The sequence below is a fragment of the Rattus norvegicus genome, chromosome 2, assembly GCF_036323735.1.
Source record: "Rattus norvegicus strain BN/NHsdMcwi chromosome 2, GRCr8, whole genome shotgun sequence".
NCBI classification, from domain to species: domain Eukaryota; kingdom Metazoa; phylum Chordata; class Mammalia; order Rodentia; family Muridae; genus Rattus; species Rattus norvegicus.
Window position 1 is genome coordinate 58,691,122 of NC_086020.1, and position 23,397 is coordinate 58,714,518.

Genomic DNA, 23,397 nt, shown 5'->3' on the forward strand with positions numbered 1-23,397 from the left:
ATTCAACAATAGTACTTTCCTTGGTGTAAATGTAGGTGGTGTGGCAGCATTAAAAACTATCACAAAATCACCCATGTAAAGCTGTTTGAGGGACTTTCTGAAAGGCCGCACTGTACAGGGAGGGCTATATATAGAGCTCCCTACCTGAGAACTAGCCTGAGTCAGGAGCAGGAGGATTGCTACAAGTTCAAAGCCGGCCTTGTTACACAGTGAGGTCCCAGCCAGCTGTGACTTCATAGAGACTATGGAAAAGCAAAACCAAAACAAAACCCCCAGTTCCTCTTAAGAGATAGGCGGGTCATGCCCCTTTCTTTGCTTGCTTTTAACTGCTCTTCACTGAGAAAACACAATCACCTTTAAAGTGTGAGGGAAGAGGAGCACGTAAGGCTTACTCTTGGCTTTAACTCTGACAACAAACGACTGCTGTTGCTCTCACCTCTCAGATGCTGGGATTACAGACCCTGCCATCACACCTACAGTTCCTGGAATCAGCCCTACAGATCTTGAACCATTCTTTGTGCACAAATAGAAAAGAAGTTAAAAACCTCCAAATACTATTGTTATGTTCTTCTCAATTCATTGGGAATAACAACTTCTCTATTTTTGTTTTTTATTTACTTTTTTGGCTTAAATGTATAGCTTTGTACACTCTAAGCACATACTTTACCACTGAGCGTCACTGCTAGTCCATGTTTCTGTTTTATTTATTTTATTTTTTTAATTTTTTTATTTTATTTAATGTATATGAGTACACCATCTCTGTCTTCAGATACACAAGAAGAGGGCTCCAGATCCTGTTCCAGATGGCTGTGAGCCACCCTGTGGCTGCTGGGGATTGAACTGAGGACCTCTGGAAGAGCAGTCAGTGCTCCTAACCGCTGAGCCATCTCTCCAGCCCTTTATTTTATTTTTAAAATGTATTATTACCATCATTGTGGGGGAGGTGCGCATAGCTGCACACACACGCACACACACGACATAGCGTGTATGTAGAGTTCAGAAGAAAATTCTGTAGACTCAGCTCTCTTTGCACCTTTCCGGAGTTTCCAGAGATGAACTAAGGTCACCCGGCCTGCAGACAAGTGCCTTCCTGACTAAGCCATCTCGTGAGAACCCACTTTTCTGCTCTAAACAGTGTTTTCCTTACTTGGAATACGCTGGCGAAACCCAGTATGGGTTATCTTCTGCTGCTTTGGCGTGACGCAAAATGGCTTCCCGGGGATTACTGTCGTCCGTCTTGTCCAAAGCAATGTTCTTAACAATATAGGAGGACAGGGTGCCCCCGTGGGTTCCAACTCGGCCACCACGACCTGTTTCAGAAAAAATCCCCGATTAGAGAGAGCGTGCACACATCTGTGTATGCTGTGTCCTGAGCTCAGATCTCAACAGTGCCTGCATCATCCCTGCACCTTTCCTTGGCCACAACTAAGAACATCAGCCTTCGACACCCCATAACATTTAAAAACAGAAGAGACATTAAAAAGGTTTTGGTTGCTTAATTTACAAAATGACACTGATTTTTAAAAAAGAAAAGACTATTTTCTTAAGGTCTATACTAAAAATTGCCCTAGCATGAACTTACTGATATTCAATTAAAAAACTTTTGGTCATCAGCTGCTAATTTAGCTTTAAACAAATGTATTTTAGGGTTTTACACACCCCATGCATGATATACTATAGATACTTTGCTCTATGTCCTGAGGGAAACAAGCCATGTGAACACATGGGCTCTCCCTACTTTTCTGCTGTGACTGTCTTGGCAGACAGCAAGCTTAGGGGCAAAGATCTGAATCTTGCTGGGTTTCTCACAGCCAGCATGTCAACCGAAATGGGTTGATATTTTAGCAAATTCTTATCTGAACTGATTTTTAGAAAGATAAACACATGATTAACCAAACAGAAGATAAATTTCATTAATTAAGAAGAAATTTTTTAAAAGACCAATTGCTACAGGATTTCTGTGCCAATAACTATTACAGCTTTAGAGGGAGGAGCTGGCCCTGCAGCTTCTCCTGCTTACAGGTTTCCTTCTACCTTCCAGAGCCACAGGCAGATCCATCCTATCTCACTGGACTAAGCCATGGCCAATCTCTGCTTTCTGGGAAACCTGATCTAGCTGGGATCCCGGGCTAGGAGACCGACAGTAAGCCAATATTGAGAGTAGCTGTTCATCAGTGCCTTCCAAGGAGCCCCAGGGTTCCACTGAGGTCACCCCAGGCTCAAGCTAGGGAGGAAAGCGCCCTAGGTGCCCTTTCTATCTCACCACTGCATCTCTGCAAGCTCTACACATGGCCATTCTGGTGCTAGTCAAGGAAACATCTGACGACCACCAGTGTCTCTGAGGATCAGGAAGAATGCAGGCCCTAAAGCTCTTTCCGACCCATATCAATGATACTACCCTGTCATTCATGTCAACGACACTGCCCTGACCCCACCCCCTGCCAGACACCCAGCTGCTTCAGTCACCTGGGCCTGCTACAGGAGGTTCTGGTTTGTGTGACTTCAGGGGGTCCAGTCTGTCCTTCTCCAGCTGTTTCCTCGTACTTCGTTGGCGGGGCTCACGGAACATGGGCAAGGCGTGAGCTGTGAGAAGTCACATTTGAAAAATTTCATTATAATAATAACCCTTCATCCAAAAACATAGCTAATGCATGACTAACTGAAACATGAAATGGAAATCATAATGATAGCCTTCACTTAATAATAAAAGACAGGCTTACTGTAACCAATTAGCCAATTTTGTTTGATACCAGACTCATTGTTCACCTCTGCTGGCAGCGAATGGCACTCAGGAAACGCTGTCAAACACTGTCATGGAAACACTGATGAGTCTCATCTCCCTAACCATGGGTTAAAGCTCTACTTCCGTGGTCTTTGAAAAGAAACACTTAATAGAACCATTTTTTTATTTTTTCTTAGGGGACCCAACTATGAATAAACACCAACAATGTGCCTGTCAGTTCTCAAGTTTCTTTAGAAGCCTGACAAACACGGCAATCACTTCACAAGTTACTGAAATGTGACCCCCTCTCAGCTGAGGGGTGAAAACACAGAGTGACCACAAGGGAGGGAGGGGCACTTAGCCCTCCTTCCACATGGTTGGTATACAAAACAAGAGGGTAACACAGGTACAACTACTATTCAACTACTGTCAGGTGTTCATGAAAAAAAATATGGACTTAAGAGAAAACCATGTAACATTTGGGGAACAGAATTATTGCAGAGTATTAAATAGCTATCTTCTTATTGACCTGGAATTTCTTGCAGTCATTAAATACAGATTTAAACGTGTTTTAAAAGAGAAAACATTTTCAGGGGACTGGGAAAGAGAAAGGTTATAATCTAAATGAAACACTGTAACACCCCCAAACCCTTCCAGGTCCCCTATCAGATCCTCTGACTCTCTTCCATCCAGGCCAGTCTGCATGGCTCACCGTGCCTGCCTTGAGTCAGGGAAGTGAGGCACATTAGTCCTCATCGCTCCTGTCAGGCAACATGACACACAGTATTTTTAGGTGGGAAAAATCTCCCTTTTACTTCCCACGACTGAGGGGATTTAAGTAGGCCACATGTGATCAAATGAGCAGGACTAGCTATGACCCCAATTTTAACACTTCCTGGCCTCTTACAGGTCTGAGGTTGTGGTTTCAGAACATAGACCTGTCAGATTAATAGGGTTGTACGACCCACCTGAGAGAAAACACTCAGCCCCAGACAGTTCATTTTACAAAGAGACTCCATGTTAGCGCATGGCCCTGGATTCCTTGTCTAATCTCACTGAGGAATTCATGCTCAGCATCACACTGCAGGTCCATGGTGTAGGACAGAGTCAGGCCTCCTGAGTCTGTTCATTCACAGGATAATATGTTAGTCTTTCAAACACTGTAACAGACTGATGCATGCAGCTCAGGCAGGTGCTTCCCATTGGGGTAAGGAGTTACATGTGGCAAGCCTCATTTTTGCAAAAAAAAAAAAGAATCAAGAAGCTAAAGTGATGGTGTCATGTGACTTGTACCTGTGTCCACATGATAGGACATGATGTAACGGATGCCACAACCCTAGACTTTTCTGATTTCAAACCAAGTAATGAACAAGAGCACAGAGAAGAGCAGTGTGAGACAGGAATGCTGACAACTTACGGGTGATGATGTAGTCCTGGGTTAGTGTCTCGGCTTGTTTTGCCTTCCTCTGGGTTTTAACCACACATAATTTTGCTCCCCTATGATGAGTTAAAACAAATTATTTTCTTTAGTGCATTTTAGGAACAGGTAGAGGTGAAACACTAAATTTCTGGTTCTACCAGAGACTGTCTCAAAGAAATCTAACACACACACACACACACACACACACACACACACACATACACACACGCATACACACATACCCCTCTCTACCTCCACCTCTGTATGTAGTAGACCCAGCAGATGCAGGTAATACTGAAACATTAGAAGATCTTGGCCAATTCATTTTTTAAATTAATTTTAATCCATGCAAAACATGGTTTTGTTGTAGCATTTTCATTAATCGTGAGATGTTTTTAGAAACAGTCTGTGCAGAGCATCCTGTCAAGACCTTGCCTTTCTGAGATGGGGTCTTGGTGACAATGAACTTTCAGAAATTCACATCTATCAGTCTCCCACCAAGTAAAAGAGAGAGAGGTGTCAAAGCACGAGGGACACTAATTTAAAGAGAGATCCACAAAAGTAACTTAAAAACATAACATGTTAAAGAAATTTTAAGTCAGGCAAAGTCATAGGATTCCATTTTTAGCCTATGTTCCAGATGAAAGCAACCAGGGTCCTACACCCAGCAGGAGCCAGCATGGCGTATGTCCATATCTCAAACGCATGATTCTAAGCTGGATATGCCTGGTGGCATTGCTCAGGGGCTACAGTCTGATTAACCAAAGGCCCACTTTTGATCTTATCTTTCCTTAGGGATACCAAGCTGTCTCTCTGAAGAAAACACACATAAGCAAATCTTCCAGACCCCAAGTGAAGATAGCACCTTTCAAATGGGTGTCGTGATACAAGGCTGGCATTTTTTTTTTTTTTTGAGGGATGGACTACCTCCACACAATTAACATTTTTACTTTATTAATAAACAAAATCCTGCTTATTCTTAAATATCATTTTACAACTTCCTTTATAGGGCAAAGGTTTCAATACTAGTTCAGAAAACTCTGAAGACAGGATTATCCACTTCTAATTAGAGTAAAGTTATGGTCAGTGAAGGTTCATTCATAGAGATTAGCGCTCCTTCCCTTAGGGAGGATGGAAGGCCTCACACAGGACTACAGGGAAGGGCACAGGTTGAGCATGTGAGTCTGTTCATTCACAGACATGGGAAGGACCGTTTCCCAAAGAAAGTGGAAATACCTGTGAACTAGGTGAGCCTCTCCAGTTTCCAGATTTTGGGATTAAATTGATTTGCTTATGTTTGACCTGAGGTGAGTTAAGGGCCCATGAAAGTTCATGTGCAATCCCTTTCAGTCAGCACAGCATAACCTTGTCAAATACACAAAGTAGTGACCGCTAAAAGCCCCCCAAAAAGGTAAGGCAGAACCACTACTGCTGCTGTACCCTGTGAGTGGCCAGTCCTGTTTGCTAGTCCCTCACATCTATCTCTGCTCATGCCTCTGTCCAGGGAGTACCGGGCGAGCAGGACTCCCCCCACCCTGCACTCAACATTTCAGCCAAAGGACTGCAAATCCCCAGGCAACTTTCACTTTGAATTCAATGCAGATCAAGGGTGAGATCTAAATCCCATTTAAAGCACAATGTTAGGAGTCTGAGGCTTTACTGTGTACCAGCTGCCTTTTCTAAAAGGGCGGATCCCCATCAAAGGGGGATGAGTAAAAGCCAGGGTGAACCCAAGCCTCCCCCAGTTGTTGTCATCCATCTCAAACAGGCCATTCCCATGAAATACCTCTGACTCTTGTTGGGGTCGTAGTACACTTTTGCCAATCCATTTCCAGTTCCAACCATGATCTGGTTCAGCTTTGGATGCCATAGGCAGCGGACCACACTCTAAAAAGGACAGGTATAGAAGTCAAGTCTGGTCACCAAAAAAAAAAAAAAAAAAAAAGAGGGGACAGGCAGAATCCTGCTGGTGCTTTGACAGTCAATTTACTAAGGAGTCAAGTACTGGCCCAAGAGAAACCCAGAACTTCTCAGATATCTTCTAAATCATAGCATTGCATTCTGTAAATGAAGTTCACCTCACCTCTAATCATCCACGTGAAATCCTACAAAAACACAAGGCACTCATTTCTGTTCATCACCCCCTTTTCTGGATAACCCCGGAACCACAGTTAGGCAGCCCAGTTCCAAGGTGAGGCTGGCACTATGGAATGCTGGCTCCCTGTGAAGCTCACCACCACCACCACGGCAAACTTAGATCTGGTTCTCACGCTTTTACACACACTATGTCCCGCTGGACTCAGATTGAGGCCAGGTGGTTATTGTTTTTAGTTCACAGAGATCCAAGTCTCATTAAGATTTTCTACAAAGAGCACATATTGGTAGACAATTAATAATCTCTCCCTGCCTATGAAACAAAACAGCAAAGCCATGGCAGAAATAAAGCAGATATCACTTGCAAAGCCTTGATATTATCCTGACGGTTAACTATTTAAAGAGGTGCCTCATTGGAAGCTATGGCCCTCTGAATTCATGTCTGGTGAGGGACAACTGGTACTCTGGGGTCCCACAGAACCTGAGTTCTGAGTTCTCACAAGCTGTTTTCAATTTTCTTGGGGTAGGAGAGAAGACAAGAGGGACAACATAAAGAGAATCAAGGGGGTGGGGGTGGGGGCTCCAAGCTGACACTGGGAAGCACAAACACCATACACCAAGCTGTACAGACCTCATCTGGAGCAAGATGAGGGAGGCACTGATTCACACTGACAGATGCCCGTTTCCTGCACACATGCATAAGGACTAAAGGGGAAGGGGTACAACCAGGCACCGACATTTGAGGTCCTCACAGTTAAATCAAAGCATTGCAGCCCTGTTTCCTGAAGCTGACCTTCATTAGTCCTAGTCTTTAACCCCACTCTTTAAGAAGGAATACGGGGAAACTCTGACTCTCACCTGACTGGAGATAGTTAAATGGCTACAAACCCTTTTCTGATACTCCACACTTATGGAAGAAGATAAAAGGAGCATGCAAGTTGCTAATTCACATCCAGCAATACTCCAAGATGGTTTGTAAGCTATACACCACTGAAATGGACTGAGTCATTCCAGAGTCAGTGTTTGCATTTCTCCTATGGAAGGGGGTGGGGTGGGGTAAGCCCAAAGGGCAGGCTTTCACATTTCCTTAGCTATCATTTCACCGTCTTCCTCAAATCTACAGCGCTGCTCTCAATGTCTGCTAACAAGTGTTAAAAAGCAAACCACACAACAGTAACAGGAGAAACACTTGAACCATTTGAATCACTTGCATCCCTTACACTTGACAGCTCCTTTCTAATGTTCTCCCCTTTCACACATATCTGGTTAGCTATGAGGAGGGGAGAATGTGTGTACCTCAGTGCATGCTCAGAGATCAGAGGGCAGAGGACAGAGGAGTCCATTCTCCCCTTCCACAATATGGATGGCTTCCAGGGATTTAACTCAAGTCATCAGACTTGGTGGCAAGCCCCCTTACCTGCTAGCCCTTATACTAGACCCTCTCTTTCACTTACCCTTCCTCAGTCCTTCCCAGTCACTGCTGCTTTATGCACGTGTCCATGGAAGCTACTTTAGGATGCATATGCATTAAAGTCATATTTTCTGCCCAATAAAACAGCTCCAGGTTGGCAAGGCAGAATTAATATGTTGACAGTATTTTTTAGGTGCTCTGCCATTGAGACTATAGTGACAACTGTACCTAGACCACTGGGCACTTCCTGGTTAGGTATAGGAAGCATGAGAAAAGCCAAAGAGACAACTTCCTAACACTGTGTCTATGTAACCCTACTTAGGGTAAGTTCCCTGAGCTGAAACCGTCTCTGGTCTCTGCTTAAATGATATCACCTTTAGCCACCTTATTTCAAACCATAGCCCTTTAACTCTGTTCTCTTGGCTCCCCTTTGGCCATAGCACATTCTCTTCATTACAGAATAGGATGTTTTTATTACTTTTGCTATGTCTTCCTCAACTAGAATTCATGTCCCATGGCCAGAGACCTGGATTGGTTTTGTTTGGCAGTCTATTCCAGGTCTTTAGATTAGTGTCTGGTACTCTTACTCATGTAAGTTAAAAACTACATGTCACCTACCCCTGAATGGGTTACTTTGTTAAGCATAGTTGGGGACAATTTTCAATTTAAGAACTATCCCTCTCCATGAGGAAGAATTTGATTTCTGTCTATCATTACTATAACCAACCATCATACACCCAGCGGGGTTGGCTCCTTCCTTCTGTGTCCTGGAGAGAATATGTGTATGAACCAGAGAGCAGGAAAAGGGGCCAAGGGGCTTCAGGACCTTCAGAGCCCCAGATACCATGCATGGTCCCAGGACAATGTCAGAGACATGGCTCTAGAGCTCTTTCTCTTCCTTGGTTCTCTACAGGTCTGGCTAAACAGTTACTGGTTCTCAAATATGTTTTCAAGTAAGCACGGTGCAGAACTGGAAAAGATCCACAATGTAGGCCTGATAAATTCCAAGACACTCAGCCAAATAGGCAGTTTCCAGGGGCAGCAGGTTACTATTACTCGCTCCCTTTCCCCCGAGGGTGTAAATGTTAGAGAGGCAACTGCTCAGGCCAACAGACCTACGTCGGGTTGCTTTCCAGGGAGTCTGAAGACATTTCACCTCTATTCCTGCTCAGATCCTTTATCTCTAGAGCTCCAAGAACACCCCACATGACTGCTCAACATTAGCCAGCAGAGACAAGCACATTTACCCTCTTCTCCCGAGAAGACAGGGAAATGCAAGTAAGAGCCCTTGAACTAAACAGTTAGTCCAGAGACCACTCCACTGTGGCACTGAGTCACCAAGGCAGCCAATGAGGGGCCTGTGAGCAGACTAGCTTAGGCACAGGACACTTGAGGCTCAATTACCTTAAGACTGGTTATTAATCAAATACTACAGGGATTCCAAAACACAGAGTGAAGAAACAGAGTTCAAAGTCAAAGGTGGGTGGGCCTTTTTTTGTTTATTAATATTTATTGTGTGTGTTTAGCTGACCTTTGTAAACTTTGCAGCTAATGTGCCTCCATACTTTGTCCTGTCAAGGAAATGCATCTTGTAGCAGAGAGCTGGCCATTTGCCAAACCAAACAATCCCTGAGTCCGGCGGCTACAAGTGGAGTTGCCACACTGCTAACTTGTCAAACATGCATACTGGGCTTTGCTCAACAACAATGGACACGTGCCTGCTAGGAGCCCAGAACCATCAGAAGACAGATGAGCTATAAATACAAAGGGAGTGCAATCACTCATTTAACCAAACAGCCCAAACTCCTTCATCCTCTCTTTAAGAGATGCCTCTTTGGTTAACATGGCTGGACCTATGACATGTACTGAACAATGCTGCAAAGGGAGGGAAGGGACATTCCCGAATCAAGGGACCAGAGACATCCCAGAAACAGCAGACCTACAGAACGAGAGAGACAGGCTTTACCTCATATTACAGCAGCCTGGTGGCAGAAGGCTCCTGCCTTGTAAGAGGGGCTCTGGATTTGGTCTGCATATGTATAATCTGCCTAATGGAGCCGAGAGAGAGCGTCTTATTCCATCACTAATCCACTTCATCTTACGTGTGAGTCAACTGATGGCTACGCTTAGTGTCAAAGCTTAACTCCGCTCTGGCCGAGGCTACGCTCTATTTGTTTTAATCCAAAGCTCACCCAGCATGCAGAGTGACCACAAACTGCCCCGGAAGTACTGAGCTCTAGCAGCTGCCACCAGGAGATTGTAAGTAACGATGGAAATCAAAAGGAAGATGGCCAGGATCAGTTACAGCACACAGATGTGCTCAACACAGAGATCCTCTATCCCTGCAGAGACCAAACGGAAGAGGAGAGACAAAGAGAGCAGCCTACACTATCAACATGCCACGGTTCCAAAGCAGAGAGTCTGGAATTACCCCTTAGCAAAAGTGAGATGGCCACAAAAACTCCAAATAATTATCTCTATGGTTTTCTGTGAAACCATGGAAATGAGGCGGGGAGGGAGAGAAAGCAGTGACTAGACATGAATTTTAGGACATGTGGGAAAGGAACTGTGAGGTACCTGGAACTTTATATTATTATTAATTTATTTTTATTACATTTACTTTTTTATGTATAGAGGGCACATGTACTATGGCAAAAATAAAAAAAGTCAGAGGATGAGTTTTGGAAGACAGTCTTCTCTTTCCACTGTGTACAGCTGGGGTACTGCCCCAGGCCATCAGGTTAGGCGGCAAATGTCTCCCCACTGAGCCATCTCACGGGCCTTGGGAGTTTATATAAGTTGATATAACTGAGTCTTTACAAAATTAGTAACGTCATTCCATCTCATAGATGAAAAACACCAAACAAACAAAGTAAGCTGAGACTGGGAGAGGCAATGCTTCCGGCTTACATAACGTGCAGACAGGAGGGAATGGGCCGGTAACTCCAGCTCTGCGGCTCATCCTTAGACCATGCACCATGCGGTGGAGCCTGGTACTGGACAGTGAACAAAACTGGGAGGTTCCAATTGTTCCAAACCTTTCTAACTCAGAACTAGAACCTTATCAGGTTGATTTTTGAAAGGAAAAAGGAGGCTGATCCTGTGGCTCAGAGGAAGAATGAGAATGCTTGCTAGAATTCAAGTACCTTCCATTTGATGCCCAGAAATGCAAGGAGATGGGGAGCAGATGGCATCACTGAGTCAAGAACAAAAATCCAGGCTCACAGATGTTGTTACAAAAGAGCTCAATGCCTGAGTAACACCTTAGATATGTGTGGTGCGTCTGTCTAAACGGCACCATTGAAGACGAGCCAGCATCCTGATCATTCTATGCCGTAAACGTGTTCTGTCAGACACCATGTCCTGATCCGGCCTAGCTGCTGACCCTCACTGAATACCACACCCCATCTGTGATTTTCACGTTTGGTTTCTGCGTCGTGGAAGTAGAAGAAAGAAGCAAACCCGATTCCCTGGGAGAATAAGCACGCTCAGCGACTTCCAGTAACCAGCCTTTGCCTGTTCAGAAGAGAGATGCCTGTGCAGCCCTGTGTGCGAAGCCTTAGCGCGCTGCCACCTTGCGTCTCCAAGTGTGTGCGCCTCATCTCAGTGTGAGACGCCCTGAGCAAGAACCCTAGTCCCTCACACAGCCCCATTTCCACTCCAACAACATGAAAGAAACGATCATGAACCAGGAAAAACTTGACAAAATGCAGGCACAAGTACGCATTGGTGGGAAAGGAACTGCTCGTAGAAAGAAGGTGGTTCCCAGAACGGCCACAGTGGACAACAAAAAAACTGTACTTTTCCTTAAAGAAGTTAGGGGTAAACAATACCTCTGGTATTGAAGAGGTGAACATGGTTACAAACCAGGGAACAGGGAAGCATTTTAACAACCCTAAAGTTCAGCAAACACCTCCCCCATGACAGGCCACGGGAGACAAAGCAGCTTCCCCGCATCCTCAGCCAGCTTAGTGCAGTCTGATTAGTTAGGGGAGACCGGCTGAAGCTCTGTCCGACAATCTGTGGATGGAAAAGCACCACTTGCTCTTGGAGAGGAGGAGGATGGTGAAGTTCCAGACCTGGTGGAGAACTGTGGTGAGGCCTCTAAGGATGAGGTAAACTGACTGAAGGCAGAAGTCCCAGGAGCTGCTGCTTTGTATTATCACTACTTTCTAAATGCTTTTTGTTTATGGATCTGATAAAATATAGATTTCTAATATTTTTAAGCCCAGTCCCCCTGGACACTGCAGCTATTTTTGGTTTTTGCTTATTCCTAATTCATTCTTTGCAGCAAACTAAGTTGAAGAAGTCTGGGAATAAGGTTTGGAAACAGTTAATAAAATTCTTTGCCTTTTTTTGTTTTGTAAAAAAAAAAAGCCTTAGCATTGTGGGTGGCCATCCCAGGACGACCCATTACATTTAAGCATGAACTGACCCATAGATCAAGGTGTCAGCCCAAACAAATGAAGGATGACAGATGGAAACAGGAAGGTACTAGAGAAAAAGCACTTGTTCGGTTCTTCCCGGCTATTCGTCTCCTCCCTGTTCCCCACATGCTCCCTCAGTGCCAAGGACCAGCCTCAGCTTGAAGATGGGCTCTGAGAGAAGGGGTGTCTGAAAGCGAAAACAAGTGTGTTCAAGTCTGCAGCCTAGTTTCTGCTTGAGATGGCTCCCTAGATAGGTCTCTGTAGATAGCTCTTGGCTCTGTGGTCGGCTCCACTCGAGACAGCCTTTCAGGTCTGTCTCTGTCTGTCTCTGTCTCTGTCTCTGTCTCTCTTTCTCTCTCTCTCTCCCTCCTCCCCTCTTTCTCTCTCCCCCCCTCCTCTCTCTCTCTCTCTCTCTCTCTCTCTGTGTGTGTGTGTGTGTGTGTGTGTGTGTGTGTGTCTGTCTGTCTGTCTGTCTGTCTGTCTTCTGCTCTGCTCTGGACAGCTTTTCCTTGCTATTCTAAAAAACTCTCTGGTTGAGACAGCTCTCTCTGCTAGTAAAAATTCTAAAGCTCTCTGAATAATTCACAGGTTTTCCAACCAAAGTCAGAAAAGCTGCTATTAAAAAAGTTCTTGAATTTTTAGACCAAGTCACAAATGCTGTAAGAAAAATTCTAAAAGTAATTCCTAGGTTTTCCTATCAAAATTAGAAAGCCAGAAAAAAAATTCAAAACTGCTGTGTTTGCTCTTCAGTTCAGACAGCCTTCTCTGGAAGATAGCTGCTAGAAAACACTCTAAAACAGCCATGTCCGTCTCTAAGTAATTCAGAAATCCTGTAGAAAAGAAGCTAAAAGAGCTATGAAAATTTTTAAAGAAGCTGTGCCCATGAATTTTCCAACCAAAATCAGAAATCCTGTTTTTAAAGAAAAACCTCGAAGAGCTGTGTTCGCTCTCCAGAGATCTCCAGACAGCTCAGTTCTTGTTTTTGGTCTTTGGAGACAGAGTCTCGCTGTGCAGCCCTGGCCTGGAACTTACTACATAGCCCAAGCTGTAGGAAGATCTCACTTCCTGTGATCGTCCTGTTTCTGCTCTCAGGTTCTGCAATCAGAGGTGAGGGCCAGCATAGCTGGCTTCTCTGCACGTATCTACCCTTTTATTCATGCATACCCCAATTTTAAGACGGTCCTACCATAGGCCATTTTTCTTGGAAATATTTCCCTTTCTCTGTTCCATATAATTGTTCTTTTAATAAACCAGACAGAAGCCTGACTGTGTCAAGAAGAGGAGCTGGAGCTCGCTCATGGAGCAACAGAAGTGAGCGAGGCAGTGTTGTTCTGCAATACCTGACAGTACAGAGGTACTCAGCCTTCCCGGTGCTGCACCCTTTAACATAGTTCCTCATATTGTGGTGACCCCAACCATAAACTTATTTTCGTTGCTACTTTATAGCTATAATGCTGCTACTGCTATGAATTGTAATGTAATATCTGTGTTTTCTGATGGTCTTAGGTGACCCCTGTGAAAGGGTCATAGGTTATGACTCCATAGGTCATGCATTACCCATAGGTTGAAAACCACTGCTACAGAGACACTGTACTTTCCAGATTTCCATATAATCATACATTAATTCCAATCAAACCCAAGGAAAACATATCTATTAAGTTGAACTTACTTTAGATGGTGCTATGAAGTTGAGGTAACCACTAAAGTAGTAAAAATCTGGAACCTGGTAGTTGTCCTTGATACTAAATGAACCACATCTGTATTTGATAATAAACTTGCTTGAAGAATTTCATCACAAGAAAAAGTTCTCAGAGAAAATAGAATGTCTCTTGGGTAAAACAAATTAAATAAAATTTCCCTCATCTAATCCAAAACAACCAATGCTAGCTTGCTCCAATGCAGAACTTGAGAAGAAAGTGTGAAGACAGAAGAATAAATAATTACTGGAGAAAGTCTGGTGGATACGATCATGGATGAGAGCTGGGGAGAGGAGACAAGAGCACTCGGAAGCTGTAAACCACAAGGGCACAGGTGCGTGGTCTTCCTGCACGGCTCGGAGACGAGAGGCCCGACAGGGGGAGTCCACCTCGCACATCTCCACACATTGGGCATGGCAGGGGTTACTGTCATTCCAGGACATGGAGGCCTCAGACCCAAATGGCATTTGAGGTCCTGGAACCTCAGGCTAATCACTTCTGGCAAAGAATGGTCATATTTCTGGATATTACATGGATATTACCATTCATGAGGACCAGCTTGCCGAGGGGATAGTCAACAGCCTGTTTCCCTGAAGGCTATAAAGCTGATTTCATATTCTTCTAGTCGAAGGGAACCAAATCTAATCTTTTATTTTTTTAAATCTTTCCCTGTCAATTACGTTTTTAAAATGTGTTTTTACTTTATTATAAAAAATTGGAAATAAACAAAAACATCACACAGCAAGATTAGCCAGATCCAAAGCCTATAGAACTTAACGAGCTTATGTGCAATAAGAACTGGTGCTGTGGTCTTACAGCAATTTTATTATCTTGGAGTTTGTTTCTTCACACAACCAGACACTTCCAGTGGTCAAATTTTTACAACCTGATCAAAATTGTTACAACCTAATAGTCACAGACTCATTTATCAATATTTAGAGATAAACAGAATAACAACAACAACAACCATCAGTCCTTTGTTTATCTGAACAAAACTATGTCTATCTTAGTATAAAACATACTGAGTCTCTAGCTACTAAGTAAAAAATATATGTGTGATTAAAGACTGGAAATAGTTAATCAAGAAAAACTTTAAAGAAATGAAAAAAGGTTAGACTTTCTCTCTATAGGTGAGCTATACAGGGTATTAAAATAACATTATTTATCTAAGAGTACAAGTAAAGATGTTTAAGATATATTGTTTTATTTAGCCTTTTGGGAATCTTGAAAACTCCTTCTACAAGACTGTTATCTAGCAGAGAGCCCGTGGGCAGCACCCCGAGAGCAAACTTGAGCCTTGGGACCACAGGTAGGACCAACTTGTCTGCTGCAAGAAAGCTGCCTGGTGAAATCGGGACACACAGAGGCAGAATTCCTCTAGGACCGGGCACGTCCTGTGTTTACCGGAAGTCCCACACCTGAGGATCCCGGCCCACAGCAGCTCTCTGCTCCCAGACCCTGTGGGAAAGAGAGCTCACCGCCTGGTCAGGTGGGCACTCCTGAGGCTGCAGAGCGGAAGAGACCACCAACACTGCCCACCCTGCCCACATCCCTGGCCCAAGAGGAAACTGTATAAGGCCTCTGGGCTCCCGTGGGGAAGGGCCCAGGAGCGGCAGGACCCCTGCCTGAGACACCGCCGGAACCTGAAGGAAACACACCAGATAAACAGTTCTCTGCACCCAAATCCCGTGGGAGGGAGAGCTAAACCTTCAGAGAGGCAGACAAGCCTGGGAAACCAGAAGAGACTGCTCTCTGCACACACATCTCAGACGCCAGAGGAAAACACCAAAGGCCATCTGGAACCCTGGTGCACTGAAGCTCCCAGAAGGGGCAGCACAGGTCTTCCTGTTGCTGCAGCCGCAAAGAGCCCGTGGGCAGCACCCCGCGAGCGAACTTGAGCCTCGGGACCACAGGTAAGACCAACTTGTATGCTGCAAGTGACCTGCCTGGTGGACTCAAGACACAGGCCCACAGGAACAGCTGAAGACCTGTACAGAGGAAAAACTACACGCCTGAAAGCAGAACACTCTGTCCCCATAACTGGCTGAAAGAAAACAGGAAAACAGGTCTACAGCACTCCTGACACACAGGCTTATAGGACAGTCTAGCCACTGTCAGAAATAGCAGAACAAAGTAACACTAGAGATAATCTGATGGCAAGAGGCAAGCGCAGGAACCCAAGCAACAGAAACCAAGACTACATGGCATCATCGGAGCCCAATTCTCCCACCAAAACAAACACGGAATATCCAAACACAACAGAAAAGCAAGATCTAGTTTCAAAATCATATTTGATCATGAGGCTGGAGGACTTCAAGAAAGACGTGAAGAACTCCCTTAGAGAAACACAGGAAAACATTAATAAACAAGTAGAAGCCTACAGAGAGGAATCGCAAAAATGCCTGAAAGAATTCCAGGAAAACATAAATAAACAAGTAGAAGCCCATAGACAGGAGACACAAAAATCCCTGAAAGAATATCAGGAAATCATAAATAAACAAGTAGAAGCCCATAGAGAGGAGTCACAAAAATCCCTGAAAGAATTCCAGGAAAACACAAACAGTTGAAGGAATTAAAAATGGAAATAGAAGCAATCAAGAAAGAACACATGGAAACAACCCTGGATATAGAAAACCAAAAGAAGAGACAAGGAGCTGTAGATACAAGCTTCACCAACAGAATACAAGAGATGGAAGAGAGAATCTCAGGAGCAGAAGATTCCATAGAAATCATTGACTCAACTGTCAAAGATAATGTAAAGCAGAAAAAGCTACTGGTCCAAAACATACAAGAAATCGAGGACTCAATGAGAAGATCAAACCTAAGGATAATAGGTATAGAAGAGAGTGAAGACCCAGCTCAAAGGACCAGTAAATATCTTCAACAAAATCATAGAAGAAAACTTCCCTAACCTAAAAAAAGAGATACCCATAGGCATACAAGAAGCCTACAGAACTCCAAATAGATTGGACCAGAAAAGAAACACCTCCCGTCACATAATAGTCAAAACACCAAACGCACAAAATAAAGAAAGAATATTAAAAGCAGTAAGGGGAAAAGGTCAAGTAACATATAAAGGCAGACCTATCAGAATCACACCAGACTTCTCGCCAGAAACTATGAAGGCCAGAAGATCCTGGACTGATGTCATACAGACCCTAAGAGAACACAAATGCCAGCCCAGGTTACTGTATCCTGCAAAACTCTCAATTAACATAGATGGAGAAACCAAGATATTCCATGACAAAACCAAATTTACACAATATCTTTCCACAAATCCAGCACTACAAAGGATAATAAATGGTAAAGCCCAACATAAGGAGGCAAGCTATACCCTAGAAGAAGCAAGAAACTAATCGTCTTGGCAACAAAACAAAGAGAATGAAAGCACACAAACATAACCTCACATCCAAATATGAATATAACGGGAAGCAATAATCACTATTCCTTAATATCTCTCAACATCAATGGCCTCAACTCCCCAATAAAAAGACATAGATTAACAAACTGGATACGCAACGAGGACCCTGCATTCTGCTGCCTACAGGAAACACACCTCAGAGACAAAGACAGACATTACCTCAGAGTGAAAGGCTGGAAAACAATTTTCCAAGCAAATGGTCAGAAGAAGCAAGCTGGAGTAGCCATTCTAATATCAAATAAAATCAATTTTCAACTAAAAGTCATCAAAAAAGATAAGGACGGACATTTCATATTCATCAACGGAAAAATCCACCAAGATGAACTCTCAATCCTAAATATCTATGCCCCAAATACAAGGGCACCTACATATGTAAAAGAAACCTTACTAAAGTTCAAAACACACATTGCACCTCACACAATAATAGTGGGAGATTTCAACACCCCACTCTCATCAATGGACAGATCATGGAAACAGAAATTAAACAGAGATGTAGACAGACTAAGAGAAGTCATGAGCCAAATGGACTTAACGGATATTTATAGAACATTCTATCCTAAAGCAAAAGGATATACCTTCTTCTCAGCTCCTCATGGTACTTTCTCCAAAATTGACCATATAATTGGTCAAAAAACGGGCCTCAACAGGTACAGAAAGATAGAAATAATCCCATGCGTGCTATCGGACCACCACGGCCTAAAACTGGTCTTCAATAACAATCAAGGAAGAATGCCCACATATACGTGGAAATTGAACAATGCTCTACTCAATGATAACCTGGTCAAGGAAGAAATAAAGAAAGAAATTAAAAACTTTTTAGAATTTAATGAAAATGAAGGTACAACATACCCAAACTTATGGGACACAATGAAAGCTGTGCTAAGAGGAAAACTCATAGCGCTGAGTGCCTGCAGAAAGAAACAGGAAAGAGCATATGTCAGCAGCTTGACAGCACACCTAAAAGCTCTAGAACAAAAAGAAGCAAATACACCCAGGAGGAGTAGAAGGCAGGAAATAATCAAACTCAGAGCTGAAATCAACCAAGTAGAAACAAAAAGGACCATAGAAAGAATCAACAGAACAAAAAGTTGGTTCTTTGAGAAAATCAACAAGATAGATAAACCCTTAGCCAGACTAACGAGAGGACACAGAGAGTGCGTCCAAATTAACAAAATCAGAAATGAAAAGGGAGACATAACTACAGATTCAGAGGAAATTCAAAAAATCATCAGATCTTACTATAAAAACCTATATTCAACAAAACTTGAAAATCTTCAGGAAATGGACAATTTCCTAGACAGATATCAGGTACTGAAGTTAAATCAGGAACAGATAAACCAGTTAAACAACCCCATAACTCCTAAGGAAATAGAAGCAGTCATTAAAGGTCTCCCAACCAAAAAGAGCCCAGGTCCAGACGGGTTTAGTGCAGAATTCTATCAGACTTTCATAGAAGACCTCATACCAATATTATCCAAACTATTCCACAAAATTGAAACAGATGGATCACTACCGAATACCTTCTACGAAGCCACAATTACTCTTATACCTAAACCACACAAAGACACAACAAAGAAAGAGAACTTCAGACCAATTTCCCTTATGAATATCGACGCAAAAATACTCAACAAAATTCTGGCAAACCGAATCCAAGAGCACATCAAAACAATCATCCACCATGACCAAGTAGGCTTCATCCCAGGCATGCAGGGATGGTTTAATATACGGAAATCCATCAACGTGATCCATTATATAAACAAACTGAAAGAACAAAACCACATGATCATTTCATTAGACACTGAGAAAGCATTTGACAAAATTCAACACCCCTTCATGATAAAAAGTCCTGGAAAGAATAGGAATTCAAGGCCCATACCTGAACATAGTAAAAGCCATATACAGCAAACCAGTTGCTAACATTAAACTAAATGGAGAGAAACTTGAAGCAATCCCACTAAAATCAGGGACTAGACAAGGCTGCCCACTCTCTCCCTACTTATTCAATATAGTTCTTGAAGTTCTAGCCAGAGCAATCAGACAACAAAAGGAGGTCAAGGGGATACAGATCGGAAAAGAAGAAGTCAAAATATCACTATTTGCAGATGATATGATAGTATATTTAAGTGATCCCAAAAGTTCCACCAGAGAACTACTAAAGCTGATAAACAACTTCAGCAAAGTGGCTGGGTATAAAATTAACTCAAATAAATCAGTTGCCTTCCTCTATACAAAAGAGAAACAAGCCGAGAAAGAAATTAGGGAAACGACACCCTTCATAATAGACCCAAATAATATAAAGTACCTCGGTGTGACTTTAACCAAGTAAGTAAAAGATCTGTACAATAAGAACTTCAAGACACTGAAGAAGGAAATTGAAGAAGACCTCAGAAGATGGAAAGATCTCCCATGCTCATGGATTGGCAGGATTAATATAGTAAAAATGGCCATTTTACCAAAAGCAATCTACAGATTCAATGCAATCCCCATCAAAATACCAATCCAATTCTTCAAAGAGTTAGACAGAACAATTTGCAAATTCATCTGGAATAACAAAAAACCCAGGATAGCTAAAGCTTTCCTCAACAATAAAAGGACTTCAGGGGGAATCACTATCCCTGAACTCAAGCAGTATTACAGAGCAATAGTGATAAAAACTGCATGGTATTGGTACAGAGACAGAGAGATAGACCAATGGAATAGAATTGAAGACCCAGAAATGAACCCACACACCTATGGTCACTTGATTTTTGACAAAGGAGCCAAAACCATCCAATGGAAAAAAGATAGCATTTTCAGCAAATGGTGCTGGTTCAACTGGAGGTCAACATGTAGAAGAATGCAGATCGATCCATGCTTATCACCCTGTACAAAGCTTAAGTCCAAGTGGATCAAGGACCTCCACATCAAACCAGACACACTCAAACTAATAGAAGAAAAACTAGGGAAGCATCTGGAACACATGGGCACTGGAAAAAATTTCCTAAACAAAACACCAGTGGCTTACGCTCTAAGATCAAGAATCGACAAATGGGATCTCATAAAACTGCAAAGCTTCTGTAAGGCAAAGGACACTGTGGTTAGGACAAAACGGCAACCAACAGATTGGGAAAAGATCTTTACCAATCCTACAACAGATAGAGGCCTTATATCCAAAATATACAAAGAACTCAAGAAGTTAGACCGCAGGGAAACAAATAACCCTATTAAAAAATGGGGTTCAGAGCTAAAGAAAGAATTCACAGCTGAGGAATGCCGAATGGCTGAGACACACCTAAAGAAATGTTCAACATCTTTAGTCATAAGGGAAATGCAAATCAAAACAACCCTGAGATTTCACCTCACACCAGTGAGAATGGCTAAGATCAAAAACTCAGGGGACAACAGATGCTGGCGAGGATGTGGAGAAAGAGGAACACTCCTCCATTGTTGGTGGGATTGCAGACTGGTACAACCATTCTGGAAATCAGTCTGGAGGATCCTCAGAAAATTGGACATTGAACTGCCTGAGGATCCAGCTATACCTCTCTTGGGCATATACCCAAAAGATGCCCCAACATATAAAAAAGACACGTGCTCCACTATGTTCATTGCAGCCTTATTTATAATAGCCAGAAGCTGGAAAGAACCCAGATGCCCTTCAACAGAGGAATGGATACAGAAAATGTGGTACATCTACACAATGGAATATTACTCAGCTATCAAAAACAACGACTTTATGAAATTCGTAGGCAAATGGTTGGAACTGGAAAATATCATCCTGAGTGAGCTAACCCAATCACAGAAAGACATACATGGTATGCACTCATTGATAAGTGGCTATTAGCCCAAATGCTTGAATTACCCTAGATGCCTAGAACAAATGAAACTCAAGAAGGATGATCAAAATGTGAATGCTTCACTCCTTCTTTAAAAGGGGAACAAGAATACCCTTGGCAGGGAAGAGAGAGGCAAAGATTAAAACAGAGACTGAAGGAACACCCATTCAGAGCCTGCCCCACATGTGGCCCACACATATACAGCCACCCAATTAGACAAGATGGATGAAGCAAAGAAGTGCAGACCGACAGGAGCCGGATGTAGATCGCTCCTGAGAGACACAGCCAGAATACAGCAAATACAGAGGCGAATGCCAGCAGCAAACCACTGAACTGAGAATAGGACCCCCGTTGAAGGAATCAGAGAAAGAACTGGAAGAGCTTGAAGGGGCTCGAGACCCCATATGTACAACAATGCCAAGCAACCAGAGCTTCCAGGGACTAAGCCACTACCTAAAGACTATACATGGACTGACCCTGGACTCTGACCCCATAGGTAGCAATGAATATCCTAGTAAGAGCACCAGTGGAAGGGGAAGCCCTGGGTCCTGCTAAGACTGAACCCCCAGTGAACTAGACTATGGGGGGAGGGCGGCAATGGGGGGAGGGTTGGGAGGGGAACACCCATAAGGAAGGGGAGGGGGGAGGGGGATGTTTGCCCGGATATTGGGAAAGGGAATAACACTCGAGATGTATATAAGAAATACTCAAGTTAATAAAAAAAATAATAAAATGTAAAAAAAAAAAAGACTGTTATCTATGATTGCAGAAAGGGAGAACACGTATGAGATATATGTTAATTACAGACCACTCACGTCCATACCAAGTGAACTGTGGAAGCTTGGCCAGAGCTCTAATACGACAGCTAGAAAATGTGCTAGCACAGGCAGACCCCTCATCAGACTGGAGATGAAAAGTCAGGAAGTCCTCCAGAACAGTGAGTCCCTCACTGGCCCACGGTGAACACAGCACTACAGCACTAGATGACTGGGCATTCTCATTACTCTCATGGATGTACCTTATTTTAAAGGCTGGCACATTACTCTGACCAGCCTCGGGCACGTGTGAACTGAGATGCACTAATGCGTGCATGCTCACACTTGCTCACACATGAACACTCACACATACTCACTCAGGTTCACACACTAGCACATGTTCTCACTGTGCTTCTAAAAATTACTTTTATTATTTTAGGTGTGCGAGTTTATGCCTGCATGTATGTCTGTGTACCACTTATGTGCCTGGTGCCCACAGCGGCCGGAGAAGGGAGTTGGATCCTCTAGAACTGGAGTTACCGGCAGCTGTGAGCCACTGTGTGTGCTGGGAATCGAACACAGGGCCTCTGTAAGAGAAGCCAGGGCTCTTAACTGCTTAGCCATTTCTCCAGGACTTGTTTGTCTGATTTTTATAGAGTGATGAAGTATGTTTGTCCCTAAGGTTATGTTACTAGTGTCTGGTTCTTTATCTGGCTTTGCCATTCACAGTCAGCTCGTCTACACAAAGAAATGTAGTCCAATCGAGATAAATAGCTGTTAAATGAAAGAGAACCGTTGTGTGAAGAACAAAGTAAAAGCGTCTACGTAATGAAAATGACATGCTGCTGGACGGTTTTGGAGGAACCTGAGAAACAAAGAGAAAGCATTCCTTGTGAACGCTGTACTCCAGAGTACCAGGCCGAAAACACTGACCAGCACACCAACATCCATCAGCAGACAAAGGTCCCGCAGGGAGCCAGGGTCGGCATTTCCCTCCTCTCACAGGAGGACCTCTACAGTGAGGTCACTATCATCAGATGAGCCTCAAGTCACTCAGCTTCAGACTAAACTTTGATTCCACAGAAAACACGACTGCAATAGAGAATGTTGAGGTTCTGAGTGCCTCTGAATTAAGAATCTACTTGTTAAAGGGAACTAAAAATTGTCCTTTTAAAGAAGAAATGATGAGGTGACAATCAGGTGTTTGTGTCCTAGCCCAAGAAAACAAATTGATCAGATATTTTAATTAAAAAAAAAATCTAATTTAATGGGTCTTTTGCCTGCACGTATGTCTGTGCACCATGGATACACAGTTCCAATTGGTGCCAGAAGAGGGCATAGGATCCCTGGGGCTGCAATACAGACCATTGTGAGCAGCTGTGGAGGCTGGGAACCAGGCCTGGACCTTCAGACTAGCAGCTAGTGCTCTTAACCCACGAGCCATCTTTCCAGCCCCCTGATTAGACATTGTGAAACATCAAATGCTAACAATTCTTTTCGCTCAGCATGGTGGTGCATGCATACAATCCTAACACCCAGGAGAATCATGAATTTGAGCCCAGCATGGCTACATGTGATTTTCCCCCCTCTTTACTACAAACCACAGTGGATTTTACAATAGCTCACACTCATTAA

At 43.3% G+C, this 23,397-nt stretch overlaps 1 protein-coding gene across 3 annotated transcripts in view; it reads right to left on the bottom strand.

The window, feature by feature from the left end:
* Nucleotides 1-23,397, bottom strand: part of Wdr70 (WD repeat domain 70) — a 239,873-nt gene that overhangs the window by 12,471 nt on the left and 204,005 nt on the right. For all 3 annotated transcript variants that reach the window (NM_001013909.1, XM_039101944.2, XM_063281520.1), the window contains 4 exons: nucleotides 5,929-6,029; nucleotides 4,140-4,219; nucleotides 2,467-2,583; nucleotides 1,148-1,310 (listed from right to left, as the gene is read on the bottom strand). In NM_001013909.1, coding sequence (NP_001013931.1) covers nucleotides 1,148-1,310; nucleotides 2,467-2,583; nucleotides 4,140-4,219; nucleotides 5,929-6,029 — 461 coding nt within the window. The remainder of the gene's footprint in view (nucleotides 1-1,147; nucleotides 1,311-2,466; nucleotides 2,584-4,139; nucleotides 4,220-5,928; nucleotides 6,030-23,397) is intronic.